Source organism: Heterocephalus glaber, unplaced genomic scaffold, assembly GCF_053883595.1.
Source record: "Heterocephalus glaber isolate CG9 unplaced genomic scaffold, H.glaber_assembly_v1.0 deba00000122, whole genome shotgun sequence".
NCBI lineage: Eukaryota > Metazoa > Chordata > Mammalia > Rodentia > Bathyergidae > Heterocephalus > Heterocephalus glaber.
Window position 1 is genome coordinate 78,695,358 of NW_028258138.1, and position 16,681 is coordinate 78,712,038.

Sequence of the window (16,681 nt, forward strand, 5' to 3'; positions counted from 1 at the left end):
GAGGACCCCGAACTTCAGTGTGAGGCTTCATGAGCCACAGCTAGTGTGTGTCCTTCCTTGAAACCTCCCTCCCATCTCCTGGACTGGAATCTGCCTTCAACCTTGGTCCTCAGTCTTGGACCCACTTGGCCAACCTAAAGGGCCGACTGCCAACAGCATTGTATGGAATTGCTGGCTCATCAGAGGCAGTCTGGTAATATTGAGGCCCAGCTCCTGGGGAGGGCTGTTCTGGCAGTGCCTGCCACTGGAGCATCGTTCTTCTCTGCCAGCTTAACTTCAGGCCCTGCAGAGCTGGGTGTAACTCCCAGCCTAGCACACTATGTCCTTGAACAGCCCTAACCCTTGAGCACCAGTGCCATCCTTGGGAACACAAGGGTAGTGACACCTACTTAGGATAAGGTGCCACACCTGTGCCTCGCAGGAGCTCAGTGAGTCCATGGAGAAAGGCTTTGGGAGCCTCTTCCTTCCTAAAGCAGCTTAGGCTGATGCAGAGCCCATTGATGGCATGTGGGTTTGGTGGTGTCAGAGCAGTGCTGTGACAGATTCTGCCTGAAGGCATCTGTGCAGCAGCCATGGGATAGCTGTGCAGCTGGTTTTCAGACCCAGCTTCCAACTCCCAAGAGCTGCCTCAGTACTTCAGCCTGAACGACTCTGCCCACAGAATGGCTGTGCTGTGAAGGGGACCAGTGGGGCTTTTCTTGTATCTCGGATTCAAGTAGACCTCCGTGTTGGTAGAAGTATGAGTACTTCTGCCCCATAACAGCGGCCCAGCATGTTCTCTGCTGTAGCTTGGTGACTTGTTACAAGGCTCCCCAGATGTTAGCATTGTTTGACCCAGTTATTTTCTTCATCTGCCATGAAGCTGTAATCCAGCTGTCTTGGGACCGCAGGTGTTCATCACAGTGTCCGTTTGTAATAGCAAAGTCGGGTGTGTTTTCATTAACCAGGAAGAGGATTAAGTACATGTTACCTTCATCTATAGAACTGTTATGGAAATCTTGGAAAGAAATGCACAGAGACACAGAATTTGGATAAAATAATAACTTTTCTTCTCATGAGTGGACGGAACGGGAACGCCAGAATCCAGTCTGGTCAATATCCACCCCCTTTGTTCAGCATTTCCCTTTTTATATCCTTTTTAGCCATTATCTCATCCCTAGTGGTCTTTCATATGTAAATACAATTCCAGTTCCTATTTACAAGTCACAGACACAAGATAGGCCATATACATTGTAAATTCACCCTGGCCTGGTAACTTTGTTAGGTTAATGAAGTTACTGGTTAGAGTCAGATAATCTTCACCTTAAACAAGGAGTTACAGGAAAAGCAAATCTTAAAAGAACACATATTTTATTTCTACAACTACCTTAATATTCAGTCTATTAAGTTATCTAAAACATTTCCGTATCAGAACTAAATATTACATAGCTCTACACAAATCCTGAAGATGATCGACAGAATTATATAAGTACCCTCCCAACTATATCAAGGGCAAAGTGCTTCGGAAAAGATTAGTGTCAGGTAAAAGGGCCGAAAACCAAGACCAGACCAGGCCACAAAAAGCCTTTATTAGGGGAATAGATCTGCTGGGCTGTCTCTGAACAAAGGAGAGACAAAAGCAATATGGCTGGGGCAGGGAGAGTCTTTTATAGAGACTGGGGTGGGGTTTGTAGGGGCTGAGGTGGGGTTGAGTAAGGTAGTGACTAGGGAATGGAGGAGCCAATGATGTCACTAGATGGTAGGAAGTGACCGAGTATTAGGTTACTTTCCAGGCGGGAACAGGGTCATGCTGGGAAGAAGGGTTTGTTCTTTGGTGGGAGCAACCATCTTGGCATGATGTCACACAGGGGAGGGGGCAAGGCATGATAGGAAGAGGGCAGTTACTATACATAATAACTGCTGAGGTAGTGGGAGACCTATCAGTTAGCAGGAAAGATGCCAAAATGTTAAGATCTGTCTGAGTGTTTTTAAGTTCTTCATGTAATGGCTGTATGGAGATCAGCCATAATTAAAAGCTGGGATTGGAAAGGATCCCTGCTGCACACCACACCCAGATAAGAGCAGAGGAGAAGCACTTTTACTTGATACACTTATGTTCTTGGGGTTTTTTACACACCTATTTTAGGGTTTTTTGTTTTGAGACAGGATCTCACTCTGTAATTCAAGCTGGCCTTGAATTCACTCTGTGGTCCAGGCTGACCTTGAACTCAAGCAGTACTCCTACCTCAGCCTCCGGAATCCTAGGATTATAGGTGTGCACCACCATGCCCAGCTACATATCTGTCTTACTTTTTAAAAAGAAAGAAAATGACCAGTATCCAAACCAAGTCATGAAATGCACCCTGCTGTCATTGAAGGAATTCAGTGGAGCCTGGAAGGACTCCGAGGCCCACACAGGACCTGTAGCGGTGTCAGTTCTAGCTCTAAGTCACTTGGCCTCAAACAGGCTTGGGAATGAGAGAGTTCTGGAAGCACTTTCTTCACAGCACCAGCATAGATGGGGCCAAGCCTCTGCGCCATCTAATTTGTCTCCTCCTAAGTGGGCTGTTGCGGTCACCCTGCTTGTCTTCCTTCCCTCTTGCCTGCTCCATACATCCAGAGGCCTTTCCTGGTAATGAACATCAGCCATTGCCCCAGGTACCGAGGCTATTTTAATCTATCTGCTTCTCACAAAAGATGCTTCTGCATCATGGGCTCGTGTGAGCTCAGCCCAGGGTGCTCAGTGTTGATTTGAGCAACCAGGGCTTGGGAAAGCAGAGCACTTCACAGAGCTGGAGAGGTAATTGTTGTCCCCTCTCAGCCTGGCCTCACAAGCTCCAGGCCTCGTCTGGTATTTATAGTGCTGCTTTCTTTGGTGAGGCACTTTAGAACAGACTAAAGTATTACAGCTGGAGATTATTTCTTGGCCTCTTACTCAGCAGCAAGGCCTGAGGGATTAGAGTACAGAAGTATATGTGCAACATAGGGGCCAGGTCCCCAGATCTCCCTTTGCATGGGACCCTGCCTGTTTTTTCTGAGGCAGCCTCACACAGGAAGCAGATCTTAGAGTTGCTGCAGAGATCCTCGTGTGTTGGCCAATGGCCACTTCCACAGTACTGGGCCAACTTCTGTCTTCTGGGACCACATGAGATTCTGCAGTGTGAGCAGAGCCTTTAGAGTCTATGTGGGCTCCAGAATAACTGGGTGGCCTGGATGCCACCAGGATCCCACTGGGGCCGGGGCTCTCTTGTGCTGTGGTGGTGGCCAGTGCAAGCCATGGCATAGGGGAGGCTTCCTCTCTGATCACAGCAGCCAGCCCAGCTGCTGCAAAGATTTCACTGAGCCCCAGGCTGGTGCTCTGGGCTCCTTAGAGCAGCAGCACATAGCAGTGGGGGTGGCCACCTAGGGCCATCACACCAGGGCTGTGCTCTTGTTTATTACTGTCATTTAGCCTAAAACAGCCAGTTTACAAACACGAAACCAAGGTTTAGGGCTGGTGATGTAGCTCAGTGGCGGAGTGCTTCCCCAGCACTGGAAAAAAAAAAAAAGAAAAAGGCCGAAGAGAGGTTAATCAAATGTCACAGGCTGCACTAGCAGCTGAGATTTGGAGCTGGGAATGCTGCTGAGACCCACTCTCTCTGCTCCTCTCTTATGGAGGCCACTTTCTGCTGGAGTTTCACAGGGTTTTTCTAGCAGGTGATGCACAAAGCATCTCTTTGCCTGGTGGTGTCATTTTGAGCCTCTGGTAGGGTTCAGGTACCGTCCACACCTCTAGCACAATGGACTTTGAATCCTCCCTAAGACCTGCAGGCAGGCATCACTGCCTGTTTTAGAGCTGCTGAAGACTGGGCCTGTGAAGCTAGGTAGCACCTGAACAGGTGTTACCGGGCTCCAGCGTGAGCCAGGCTTTTGTCCAGTAGGATTGGCACTGCGGGGACTGGTAGGGCAGGGGCCTTCAACGGGGCAGTGACTGGTGACCAGTGTGCCGAGAAAGAAGGAGTGACACGTGTGCAGAAGGCAGGCCCTACTCTTTGGCTCTTGCCTGCCCATCCCTGTCTTAGCCTATCAGCCTCAGCCTCATCAGAGCCACTGGTATGCAGAAGCTCACAGGACTGAGGCACAGCCAGGGCTCTCAGGAGACTTCAGGCCGAGCCATGGAGTGTTGTAACTCTGCCTTCCTTTCCAGGCTGTGAATTTTTCAAGGAATATAAGGACCGGGATTATATGGCTGAAGGGCTCATATTTAACTGGAAGCAGGTATGCTCAACAGCGTTTGGCCTGGTCTCAGTGTTTCTCTGTGAAGGGAGGCTAAGGAGAAGTTACTTTCTCAGGGGAAATACCTACAGTATCCATCCTTTCCTATCTCTTTTGTTGACTGAGTGAGTCTGATGTGTCTCTTCCCCTTTTGCTTGTGCATGCTTGTTAAATTATCATATGTACTTCTTTCCATTATTTTCTTTCTTCTTTTTCTTTGTTGTTGTCGCTATGTTGGAGATTGAACCCAGAGCCTTCCCACCAAGCTACATCCCCATCCCTTTTTTTACTACTTTTTCACACACATACACACACACACACACACACACGCACACACACATACCCCTGTACCAGGAAACAAACTCATGACCTTTTGCTTGGTTTTTGTTTTGTTTTACGACCTTTCACTTGGGAGGCAGGTGCTGGTGCCCCTGAGCTAAATCCCCGGCCTTCCCATCTCTTTTTTAATTCTTTATTTTCTATTTTATTTTGTCCAAGCTAGGCTCAAACTTGTGATCCTCCTTCCTCAACTTGCCAGAGTGCTGAGATTACAGATATGTGCCATTGTGCCTGGCTCTTCTTTTCCTTAAAGGCATTTTTTAGGGAGGATATGGGGAAGCCTTATCTCTCTCCTCTGCTGTCAGTGTGAAGTGTAAAGACCCAGAGCAGCGTTTTGTTTCTCTTCTCAGCAGGTGCAGGCTGAGGCTCCCACTGGAGGGTGGCTGGTCTTGCCTATCTTTGTGGCAGACCCTTCAGTGTGTGACAGGACAACTCCACTTGGCCACAGTGCTCTGGTCACCTTGGTTTTTAAGCTGTTGGTCCTGGTGTAGCACAAGCACCTGTCCCAGAGAGCAAGCGCTGTGAAAGGGGTGTCAGGGCTGTGATCTGCCTGTCACCACAGCCTCCTCTGGTGGCCAGTCCATATCTCACAGGTGTCACTCTCTCCTTAGGACTATGTTGATGCTCCTTTGAGCATCCCTGACTTCCTGACCCACTCTCTGCACATTGACTGGAGCCAGTATCAGGTGAGCATCTGATTGGGCAGAGAAGGCAGGGCAGGGCCTGGGGTACCAGGGTCCCCTTGGTGCTGCAGCATCTCGCAGTGCAGGGGGAGGAGAGACTTAGCTATTTAACTTTGTCTCTCCCAGCTTGTTCTTGGCCCAGAAAATCAAAGCTTTTGGAATGTGACTCATTGGAAGATGTATAGCCACCAGGGGACCTCATGGAGTTTGCTTTTCCAGGTCTGGGCTTTACTGACATTTTTCATTCTCCTTTTAAATGTGTATTCCGCTAGAGGAAGTGCAGAGCTGTTCACTTCATTGATAGGAACTTTAAAATGATTCCATTGTGTTCCTCTGTCACAGTCAGCACAGAAAGGACCCGACGTCCCATCCTGTTTAGTCCACACAGGCTGAAGGCCGCCAATAATCTCCCTTGCCACTTGCTTCAGACAGGACAGGTAGCCTTGTGCTTCCCCTGTTCCTGTGTGCTATGCGCTCTGCCCAGCTGCCCCTCTCGGCTTCCTCTGTCTGGCTGACACGCTGCCCTTCAGGATTTGGCTGTATCTACTTCAGGAAGACTTCCCTGATCCACCTCCTCTCCTGGACGCTTGTGTTTATGTTCCCATTCACTCTGGGCATATCTATCCTGGAATTTTCCACCAAGCTGTAGTCACTGATTTGGAGATCTTCTGTGAGCTCCAGGAGCTCAGGGGACTCACAGCTGTGTATCCCCAGCACAGAAACAGACAGGGCCTTGGGCTTAAAAGGCCAAGCCAGTAATAGGAGAAAACACCTGCTCCCTGCCATTACCCTTTCCCCAGGTCTGGAGCTCTCACCTGGCCTGGAGGTCTCCCCGGCTCGGGCCCATTAGACACCTGCCCCCCACATACACACACCTCTGCTGGCCTAGTGCCAGGGAGGGCTGTAAAAGCAGAGGCTGTTTGTCTTGTCCCAGCCCCCAGTTGAAGGGCAGATACTCAGCAGCCATGTACATGTGCACAGGAGGGTGATGTCACAAGTCTCCATCAGATGTTTCTGCAGGGGAGGGGTTTTAGGGTGGAGAGCAAGCCAGTGTTGTTTCTCACCCAGAAGCCTAGAGAAGGAGCAGGTTTGGGAGACCGACAAGGCTGCCTCTGGTCCCAGTGGTCGGGCTGTGCCTGAATAGTCGGAATTGACTTCCTCCTCAGTTTACTGTATATGGAGGGCACCTGCAGGCCCTACCCTGAACTACCCTTCTTCAATTTCTTCCTCGAACCACTTTTCTTCTCAGGTGCAGACTGGGTACGGCAAGATCCTTGCCACATGAGGTGTGGGAGAAGGAGCTCTGCTGCACTGGGCTCCTCTCTCGGCCCTGCTCACCAGACTCTGTGCCCTTGAGCAGAAGCCCTCACATGCCCCAGAAAGCAGAGTTGACAATGCCTGTGGCAGTTGCAGCCAGGTGCAAATGTTAGCCCATTGTGAAAGTGTCCCTGGAAGTGAAATGCCAGGTGGTTGTCATGGTACTGAGGAAGCGGGCTGCTGCTAGCTGACTCCGGGGCAGGAAGGTGTTCAGGTTGGCACATTGCAGGAGCTTCTCCCATGAGGCTATCTCTTCAGTGTTGCCTGGCCACTGTGTCTCCCTGGGCCTCCTATCCTGTGTAATCTTCAACCAAGGGTGAGTGCTGCCCTTTCTGCCCCTCAGACTATAGTCCCAGGGCTCCCTCACCTCCACCTTTCAGGCGATCTCATCCTCTGTCCACTCCTGGCTCTTGCTTCCAGGAGTGCAAAGCTGGGACCCTCTGACTTAGTTCCTTTTCTTGTTGCAGAGACAAAAATACCTAGTACCCAAAGTTAAAAGAGGAGACGTTTATTTAGCTCACAGTTTGTACAGGTTTCGGTTCATAGTTGGCTGGCTTCAAGGAAGGGTGGCACAGCAGAGGGGCATGTCAGAGCAGGCAGGCAGAAGGCAGCAAGCCAGCAACAAAACAACCAGTGACAAGCTTCTTTCTGTCCCTTATATCTTATCCAGGCTACCCATCCTTAGGGTGTAGCAGCGCATCCTTAATCCTAGCATCACATCCTTAATCCCAGCATCACACATCCTAGATCCAGCCACCTCTAAAAAGCCCTGCATAAAGCTTTGGGAGAACATCTATGACCGTATGGGGCTTTGGAGGGACATCTAGTCACAAGCCATTGTAGTCTCTTTGTGACCCCCAACTAACCACTCTGCGAGTATCCTTTCTGCAGCCAGCCGTCTAAGATGGAGTCGGCATAGCCTACCATCTACCCTGGTGCTCAGACCTGTCCCCTAGTGCTCTCGCCATCAGTGCTCTTCCCCCCAGGAAACTCCCCAGTCCTGCTTTGTTCCTGTGTGCTGTCTAGGACAGACCTCTTTCACCTCAGAGCAGACACCACACATCTGAGCAGGGGCCATCCTTAAGAGTAACCGGAAATAGTGAACATAAGGCACTAGTTAGAGCCTGGCAGATAGTATACACTCAGCTGATAGAGTGGGGCCACCATTGTCAGCCCTGTCTTAGAAGCCATCATGGACCTACCTCACATGTTCCTTAGCACACAGTCCATGGCCCCTCTCCTGACCCGCCCAGTTCAGTCTGGCCTGGCATGTTCATGGTCCCTTTTTACCCATTCCTAGCCATCAGAAGGCCTCCTTCCAGCTCCTTTCAGGAAGGGTACTCTTCCCTGTCAGAAACACATCTCCTCCCTCCTCTCTTGTTCACACTTGCCCATATCATCCCCCCAAAAAAAACCACACAGGCATGGCTCTCTTCCTTCTCCTGTGAACTTGTGTGGCTGGGGTCATCGTTGACACCTTTGTGACCCCCAGTGCCAGACCCACAGGAGCCAGACACTTTGCTGACGGCTGAGTGAGGGAATGAATGAATGAGTAGCAGGAGCAGTCCTGGGTGTGCACGTGTCTTGCTGCTCTCTAGTAACCCAGTGAGCCCCAGACTCATGTCTTTGCTCCAAGCCTCTTGGGCTTTGCTGTCCCCAGGCTGGCCCTGACCATGGCTGGCAATAAGAAACATTCTGCAGGGGCTTCCTACTCCCTGAGCCTTAGAGAGACAGAGACACCAAAACAGCCTCTGCCCTCCAAGGGCTCAGTCTAGGAAAAGACTTACCTGTCACCTACATGGTGGGTTTTGATCAGTGTCCACAGAAGACAACCCATAGAGATGATAAAAGAGCTGGGCCTGTGGAGGTCGTGTAGGAATTTGCCAGCCAGAACAAGTACTGTAGGCACGGAAACATAGGTGAAGTGCAGTGTTTCTTGGCTCTGCTCCCAGAGATACTTTCATGGTGTGCATAGGGTGAGTCAGAGGTACACCTGGACTGAGTGTGCCCCAGGCCCTGGGTCCGTGCAGCAGTGCTATTAGACGTGTTTCTTTTAAGATAGAGCCTATGTAGTTCAGGCTGGCCTTGAACTCATGGGGATCCTCCTGCCTCAGCCTCCCAAGTGCTGGGATTATAGGTGTGTGCCACCACACCTGGGTAGACCTGTGTTGCTTACTCTGCTATTAGGGCAGACTCCCCTACAGTGTAGCATGTGACTTTAGGCACATGGACTTCAGAGTCTGCCTTGTGTGGCCTTGAGCCTCCCTCCGTACTGTGGCTCTTCACTCAGCTGTAGACACGTACACCTCACCCTGACCATTGGCACTTTTGTAGCTGCCTCCTCTGGCCTTCATGCTGCATGGCTCCTACCTCCTGCTCCCTAGAGAATCCCAGCTCTGTGGAAATCTCTTGGCAGATTGTGTGAGTGTCTGACGCATTGAGCCAGATGAGGCGAGAGACCCTTACGCTTCTGCAGGTTATGACTTCATTAGCACAGCACTGCAGTGGCATCTCCCAAGCTACTGAAAGTGGGTCAGAACTCTCCAGGGCTGTGGGAGGGTCAGGTCTGTGAGCCTCTTTTTTTTTTTTTTTTTGTATTAAATTCTTTTATTGGTACATTGTAGGTATACAACACAATTACATTTCTCATTGGGAATTGTACCTTTATATAATGCATCTTGGTTCTTATTTTTTCCCCATTCCTAGCCCTCCCTTCATGCCCTCCACCCTTCCCTGTTTACAAAGACTTTATTTCCATTTTTTCCATTTCTCATCATTTTTTCCTTTCCCTTCTTTCCTTTCCCCTGTGCCTCCCACTACCCCTACCCCTTTGGACCTTTTATTCCTATTTTACATTATCGATTATTCTGTGAGCCTCTTTTAAATTCCCAGGAAAACCATTGCAATTACAGGTGCCGTGTTCCCCTCCCCCCGGGAAGTGCTTGAGCTGGTGTTGCCACCCTCCCTGCACAGCCCTGTACGAGGATGGACAGTCATGTCCTCAGAGAACAGAGGCTGTCCCCAGCCAGGGAAGAGTTCCTCAGAACTGGGTCAGGCCCCGCTGTAGAATCCTAGATTCCGAGTGGGCTGCCTCAGAGCCTCTGGTCTAGACTTCCCTCTTGGACCAGAACCGAGGCTCTGTTCTCTGTATGGCTTTTGCTTATTTCCCATCTTCTACCTCATGGGCTTCCTGTTAGAAAAGATTTTGTCTGCTCAGCAGATTGCATTTATTATTCATCAAAAGACAATATGTAGTGAATAGCAGTAGAAAGTTAGCAGAATGTGTTTGAGCAGGCTGATCTCTTCACTGGTTTCTGTTGTGTGGTGAGTGAAGAAGGGATGACTGACCACTTGCAGATACTGCCACAGGCATAGGGCTCTTTGTTTACCTTATTGAGTCCTTAAACAGCCACGCTGGGCCTCTAAGGTTGGGGGCTGTTGAGTGCAGCTATTTACATCTTCCACTGGAGGGATGAGATAGCATCCCCTGCACCTGGAGAGATAGCAGCAGCTCTCAGCTGGGGAGTGAATGTCTTAGAGTGTCTGGGATTTGAGACCTCTGGCCTGAGACCAAAAGCTTTGGTGCCCAGGAATGGCATTTACCTTTTTTTGTGGTGCTGGAGATGGAACCAGGGCTTCATACATACTAAAGCATGTGCTGTCTCACAGAGCTGCACACTCAGCCAGCATTTTATTTTTTAAAATATCCTGTAAGTCTCAGGATCTATTCCTAGACCCCTGTTCTCTCTGTTTTATCCAACAGAGTTGGGACCTGGTGCAACAAACACAAAACTACCTGAAACTGCTGCTTTCCATAGTTAACAGTGATGGTGAGTCTCCGAGCCCCAAACTGTTGTGTCTTAAGGGTGTTCCCAGTTTGTGCTACCCCAACTGGGATCTGGTGGGGTCACACACTGCCTGTTGTGCTGTGGGAGAAGAATTGAGAGTCCTAGACTCCCTCGGGCTAGGCCAGGTTTGTCCATTGAAGCTTCCCTCCATGTGCTTACAACCCTGGAAACAAGGTAACATGTTACCTTCTGAGCCATACTCAGGATGGTGCCCCCCTCAGTTGGCATTTGAATTGTGCACCTTGGTGTTGGAAACAGAGTCAGGATGGGCCTCTCCTCCAGAAAAGGCTGAGGTGCCAGCATCAGTCCCAGTTGCCTATCCAGTCCACACAAGCCCATGGAGGCCAGCTCTGTGGGGTAGACAGCCAATTCGTGTGTGCTTTTGCTTGCTGTCCCTCGAACGAAATTTGCTCCTTGCTTGAACAGGTAGACCTGTTCAGATCTGTAGAACCAAAAAGGTCCATCAGCAGAGCCAAACATCTGATACAAAGATTCTCTCCCCGTTTCTCAAAACCGCTGTCTCAGTAGTGTCATGGCCAGTGGCCATTGTGGACTCTTCCTGCTCCTCATCCCCCCAGGGGTGATGAGTCTGAGCATGTGCTCATCGCCTACTGCAGGTCAGATGCCCTTTCTGTGGGCAGAATGGTATGTGTTAAAGAAGTTCCATGCCAGCCCCTGGAGGTAGGCTATCCTATGTCTGCAAGGGCTTCTGGAAATTGTGTCTGGAGCACTAATGGCATTAGCCCAGGATACCACAAAGTTCCAACAGCCCTACACAGTGAAAAGTTATCCTACCTCCCCAAGAAGAAGAGAAAAAAATATTTATAGTGCCCTCCCAAGAAAGGCCAGGCAAGGAACTGTCCAGGCTGGACCACTTCCCCAGAATCCCACTGGGAACTGTGGCCAGGAAAAAGGATGCTTTGAAACAGACAGATTGCCCACACCGGCCTTCTCAGGGACTAAGCTGGAAAAGAGCCTTGGGGAGGCCCCTGAGGAATGAGATGAGGGTGGCCTGGCTCCCTTCCTGGGCAGGGGCCATGATGCCTTCCTCTCATCACCTGTTTGATTCTCTCCGGGCTCCTGTCTTGGCTGTTGGAGTAGATGACAATGGGCTGCTGGTGCACTGTATCTCAGGCTGGGACCGGACCCCCCTCTTCATCTCTCTCTTGCGCCTTTCCTTATGGGCTGTAAGTATGGGTGGGGTACCTTAGGATAGCCACAGGATGCAGGGAAGATGTGGGGTGAGGGGCCCACTCAGCAGGTGTCGTGCTTAGCCCTGTTCCTGTGACATCACCGGGTCTGGAAATGTGTTCTACCTTGGGATGGAGAGCCGGCCATGTTGTGAGAGGGCAGCTTTCTGATCTCATTGTATCTCCATGGTCTCTCCCAGGATGGGCTCATCCACACGTCCCTGAAGCCTGCCGAGATCCTCTACCTGACTGTGGCCTATGACTGGTTCCTCTTTGGGTAAGCCTTCGAGGGCCTCAGGTTGGGGTGAGACAGTGTTTGCATTTCTGCATGAGCAGTGTGGTGGCTCCTGAGTGAGGGTCAGAGGTGAAAACAGCTCCACCTCTGAAGGACTGAAGATGCTGCCTGGCCCTACTGGCTGCCCTGGTCCAGAGACAGTCTATCCCTGGGGGCTGGGTCCTCCTCCACCACAGCTTGGTGCTACCCTTGCTGACCTCCTCACCCTCCTTTTTCAGGCACATGTTGGTAGATCGGCTCAGCAAAGGAGAGGAGGTGAGTGCCCCTCACAGACTGTGAGCACAGCTTGGGCCTGGCTCAAGGGACAGAATGGCTGTCTGTGTGGTTGTCACATTGTGGGGCAGTTCCTTGGCCAGGGTGTGCTGGATGAGGTGGCCTGTGCTCTGCTCAGACTCTGGTGGGAAGAGCAGAGCATAGCAGCCACCGATCTGGGCTTCAGGGCCCCTTGGGCCCGGGAAAGAACACTGGCAGTTGGCATGAGCACTTCCTTTGTATGACCTTCCATCTCCCTCCCTCCCTCCCTCCCTCCCTTCCTCCCTTCCTTCCTTCCTTCTGGCGACCTTGTTTCCTGTACTGAGCTCTGGAGCCAGTTTCATCCTCACAGCTGAAACAGAGGCACCTCTGTCTTCTCTGTCTGCCCAGGGCAGTCTGTGCCCTTCTGTAATGTGGGACTGCCTGCAGGGGCCTCTTTCCTCCCAGTGCTCAGTGCCCTCCTCTTGGCCCCACCCCCCAGCTTCTGCAGCTTCCGCAGTCTTTACCTGCTCAGTGTGCTGTTTTCCCAGCACGTGCACCTGGAGTCAGGCTGGAGTGTGTCCCTGGCTGTCCTGCCTGTTTCCAGGGTGACCTTGGGCAGTGTGCTCAACCTTGAGTCTCCTGGTGCCTGGCCAAGAGACCTTATCCCCCCAGCATGGAGCATCCCTGGTAGTAGCACATTCTTCCCCCATCTCTGTGAAGCATCTCTCTCCTCTTTCACCCTGAGCCTGCCTCCTTCCTGGGCATCTATTTTATCTCACACCGCTTTCTTTTGTTCCCCCTCTCAGCTGCTCCTCTCCCTTCCAAATCCCTTCTTCAGAGCATTTATCGAAGCTCCCAGGCCTGCAGAGCTCATAAGCCTGCTCCTCAGAGGCCTCCATGAACTCTGTCAGAGGCAACGACTTTGGAATTGAAATCTGGGTGGAAAACCTTTGTAGCCTCTCGATTGGGGATGTTGCCAGAGCTTCAGGACATTCTGTCCACCACACCATCTCCCTCCACCCCTAGAAAAGGCCAGATGCTGCCTTCAGACACACGGCAAAGATGGGGCTGAGTTCAGCCCTTGTTGCATCAGCTAAAGCAAGTCTTTAGCTGGGGGCTTGGGCGTGGGCTTTTCTCTTACCTCCCCCTGGCACTGCCAAACAGGCCTATTAGTTAAATACATCTCTCTTCCCACCCCTGCCTGAAGACTAGAAAGTCTGACGAAGAGCTCTTTAATTTTATGTAGCATAACATTTTCATGAGGGCCTGATCTGGCACCTTTTCATGCCCTGTGCATGCAAGGGGCCCTGGCCAAAGCTTCAGGGATCAGTGGACTGGAGCCTCCTGTTGTGCTTCCTGGAGGCCCCTGGACTAGGGTACTGGCTGAGGTCTTGCTTGTGTGGATGGGGTGTAGCCAGAGGCCAGAGGGTCCTGCTGCCCATCTCCCACTTAAGACCTGACCCTCACAGCTCTAGACCAGGGCCAGCTCCCCCACCCTAGGCCTCCTGATCTTGTTTGCAAGTACCCGCAAAGGGACTCCCTTCCCCTCCGTTGTGTTCCTGCTGTGTCATTGCTCCCTGTCCCCCTCATCTCCCTCCCTGCTGTCCTTCCTGTCAGCCTCCCTCTCTGAGCTCTTAGATGAGAAGTAGGGAAGCTACTGTTCCCTTCATCCTTTTTAACAGGTAAGAATGTATGTTGCATTTGAAGAGGGTTCAAGCACTCTGAATTGATCTCTTACAGTTCCCAGGAAGGAAACATCATCTTTCCTTGCCTGAGCCCAGCCCAAGGGCATCTGCCAGGCCCTGCTGAGCCCTCTCCACCACCCACACCATTTGTGGGCCAGAAAATCCAGCAGGAGGCCCCCCCAAACAGGCCATTCTCCAGCATGGAGATAGGCCAGAACAGCTGGCTGCCTACCCTGGGATTTGGCCACCTTGCTTCTTCTTACTGGGGGATACCATCTTTTCACGGTGTGCTGTTTTTGTCTGTCCTTCAGATTTTCTTTTTCTGCTTCAATTTTTTGAAGCATATCACCTCTGAGGATTTCTCAGCCCTGAAGACCCAGAGGTAAGCAACAGAGCTTAGTAAGAGAAGCTCATGGCACACTGAGAATGGCTGCTTCACCGAAGGTGGGGTCTCACCACCTTACTAGGAGTACTAGGTACTCCTTTCCCTACCAGGTACCCCTGGGTGAAGAGGCTCTCCTGCCTGGAGTCCCACTAGCAGAAAGGCTCAGGCAAAAAGTGGTCTCTGTGACCGAGTGCGCAGGGTGTGTTACTGTAGGAAGGACCCCCCCCACTCCCCTGACCCTGATCTGATGGTTGCCCTTTGGGGACCACCAAAGAACACCTGTCTGCACACCAGGCAGCCCCATCATGGAGCAGAAGTCTACTTCCAGCCTAGAAGGTGCAGGCAGCTTGGCTGGCAGTTGCTTTAGTCCCCCGTGAGACTTTTCTGAGTTCATTTGCCTTCCTGATCCAAGCTTGTTGTATGTTGGGCCAGACTTGGCCTCTGAGGGCAAGCTGATGAGAAGGTAGGCTGTGCTGGCCTCGGGATCCTGTACATGAGTGGCAGACAGAACCAGGTGGGCAGGACCTGCTCTATGAATTGTGGCAGATTGGAGCTGCTTTCCAGGATGGTGAAGGTTGGGGACAGGAGATCCCAGCTGGAGCTAGATTTCCCTGCTCTGGGTTCTCTTTCCAGGAGGAAGAGTTTGCCAGCACGGGATGCAGGCTTCACCGTGGAAGATATCTGCATGCTGAGTGAGTCCTGGGCCCAGCCAGTTTCCTTTCTTAGCACAGCTTTCTGATTGTAGACTCTGTCAGAACTGTTCTAGAAGCTTCTTTGTCCACCCGGATGTTGTAGGGGAGGTGGGGACCAACAGTAGGTAAAGACAGCGTGCTGACCAGTGGCCCTGACCTTTTTTCAGAGCGAAGAGACCGAGGCAGCACCACCAGCCTTGGCAGCGACTTCTCCCTGGTGATGGAGAGCTCCCCGGGCGCCGCAGGGAGCTTCACCTATGAGGCTGTGGAGCTGGTCCCTGGCGGAGTACAGGCTCAGGCAGCTTGGTGAGGGACAGACTGGCAGCTGTGGCGAGGTCTGCCAGCCCCAGGGAGTCCTAGGAACAAAGGGCACCCTGACTAAAGGCCTGGGAGCTCATCTCTGTCCCCTGCTGTCCCCACTGGGCCTCAGAGTCACCCGTCTCTTTGGTGAGGGGTGCTGCTGCTGATGGCCCAGGAGCAGAAAGGCCAGGGGGCTCCCTGTGGGACCAAGAAGCAGCAGCCGGTGGTAGGGGGAGGCTGGTATCAGCAGGGGTTTGTACAGGAGCAGGCACCCTGTGTTGTGTCCTGGGTGGCTGGGGCAAAAGATAGTGAAAGGTGTGTACAGGGCAAGAATAAGCACCGGTGAACTTGTTTGAGGGTCATTCCTCTGAGAACCCTTGCACACACTCAGGGTTTTGCATAGCATTGGCAAGAAGGGAGGGAGGCAGTTACTGAGTCCTCAGTTAAGAAGCATTTTCTAACATGCTGCCTCACGCTGGTGGGCTAGTGTGACTTGGACGCCACTGTCCTCCTTGAAGCCCAGCTCTTGCTGCCAGTACCCGTGAGCCTGAGGGAGGAGCACTGGTGCGGGAGATGTGAAGCTGGGCCCTGGACACAGGAAGGTTGTCGGGGGCAGGTCTCCGGCTGCCCTGCCAGCAGCCCTGCTCTTCCGCCACAGGAAGAAGAGTCACTCATCGTCACCACAGAGTGTGCTCTGGAACCGGCCACAGCCCACAGAGGACCGCCTGCCTTCCCACCAGGGGCTGATTGAAGCCAAGTCTTCCAGCTCCTCATCCTCAAACCATTCTGACAACTACTTCAGGATAGGTAGCAGTCCTTTGGAGGTCCCCAAACCCAGGTGAGGCCCTCCCCGGCCCCGTGGTGGAGGCAGCCAGTCTCTCCCTTCATACCTGAGCTGGTGTGTCAGGCAGCATCCCAGTGGGGTTCCCGAACATGTGGCCTGCAGGGCAGCAAACCTTGGAGGCCAGAGATGGATGAGCTCATGGGCCCACCATTTGGACGATGGGTTAGTGTTTGGGCACAAAAGAAAGGCTGATGCCTGGAACAGTTTGATATTCCTTCCTAGAGCCCTGGCAGAACCCAGGGGCATCTGGGAAGTGCTGCAGTGTTTGTGATGCAATGGACAGGGAGTAAGGGCTGCCTCCACATGGAATCCAGGTCCACCCAGAATGGGTGAAGCAATGAGTCTAGACACCCTGGGCCCCTCTGGCTCGCACATTCTATGCTGAAGCTGGTGGGGCACAGAGAGAACAGATAATAGGAGCATGGCCGGGTGTGTGTGGCTGTGAGAACCCACACTGGGAAAGAAGCAGTGCTGTCAGGATGGTGCCTTCGAGCACTGGGGTGGTGTGCTTCCTGGGAAAGGTTAAAGCTGAGCTCTGGGCCGAGGTTCAGATTGGGGGATGGTCTGGCACTTGGGGAAAGCCTTTGCTAGGAGACTGTCACAGTTTCCATTTATGCCCCCAAGGAACGAATCCTG

General features: G+C 52.0%; 1 protein-coding gene across 10 annotated transcripts in view; it reads left to right on the top strand.

Moving 5' to 3' along the window:
• Positions 1 to 16,681, top strand: part of Mtmr14 (myotubularin related protein 14) — a 50,783-nt gene that overhangs the window by 24,702 nt on the left and 9,400 nt on the right. For 5 of the 10 annotated variants that reach the window (XM_021260193.2, XM_021260186.2, XM_021260189.2 and 2 more), the window contains 11 exons: positions 4,166 to 4,236; positions 5,184 to 5,258; positions 5,382 to 5,474; positions 10,336 to 10,402; positions 11,522 to 11,607; positions 11,811 to 11,887; positions 12,124 to 12,160; positions 14,136 to 14,206; positions 14,843 to 14,901; positions 15,069 to 15,207; positions 15,860 to 16,039. In XM_021260193.2, coding sequence (XP_021115852.1) covers positions 4,166 to 4,236; positions 5,184 to 5,258; positions 5,382 to 5,474; positions 10,336 to 10,402; positions 11,522 to 11,607; positions 11,811 to 11,887; positions 12,124 to 12,160; positions 14,136 to 14,206; positions 14,843 to 14,901; positions 15,069 to 15,207; positions 15,860 to 16,039 — 955 coding nt within the window. The remainder of the gene's footprint in view (positions 1 to 4,165; positions 4,237 to 5,183; positions 5,259 to 5,381; positions 5,475 to 10,335; positions 10,403 to 11,521; positions 11,608 to 11,810; positions 11,888 to 12,123; positions 12,161 to 14,135; positions 14,207 to 14,842; positions 14,902 to 15,068; positions 15,208 to 15,859; positions 16,040 to 16,681) is intronic. The other 5 variants (XM_004835284.3, XM_004835285.3, XM_087216923.1 and 2 more) reach the window with 2 other exon arrangements.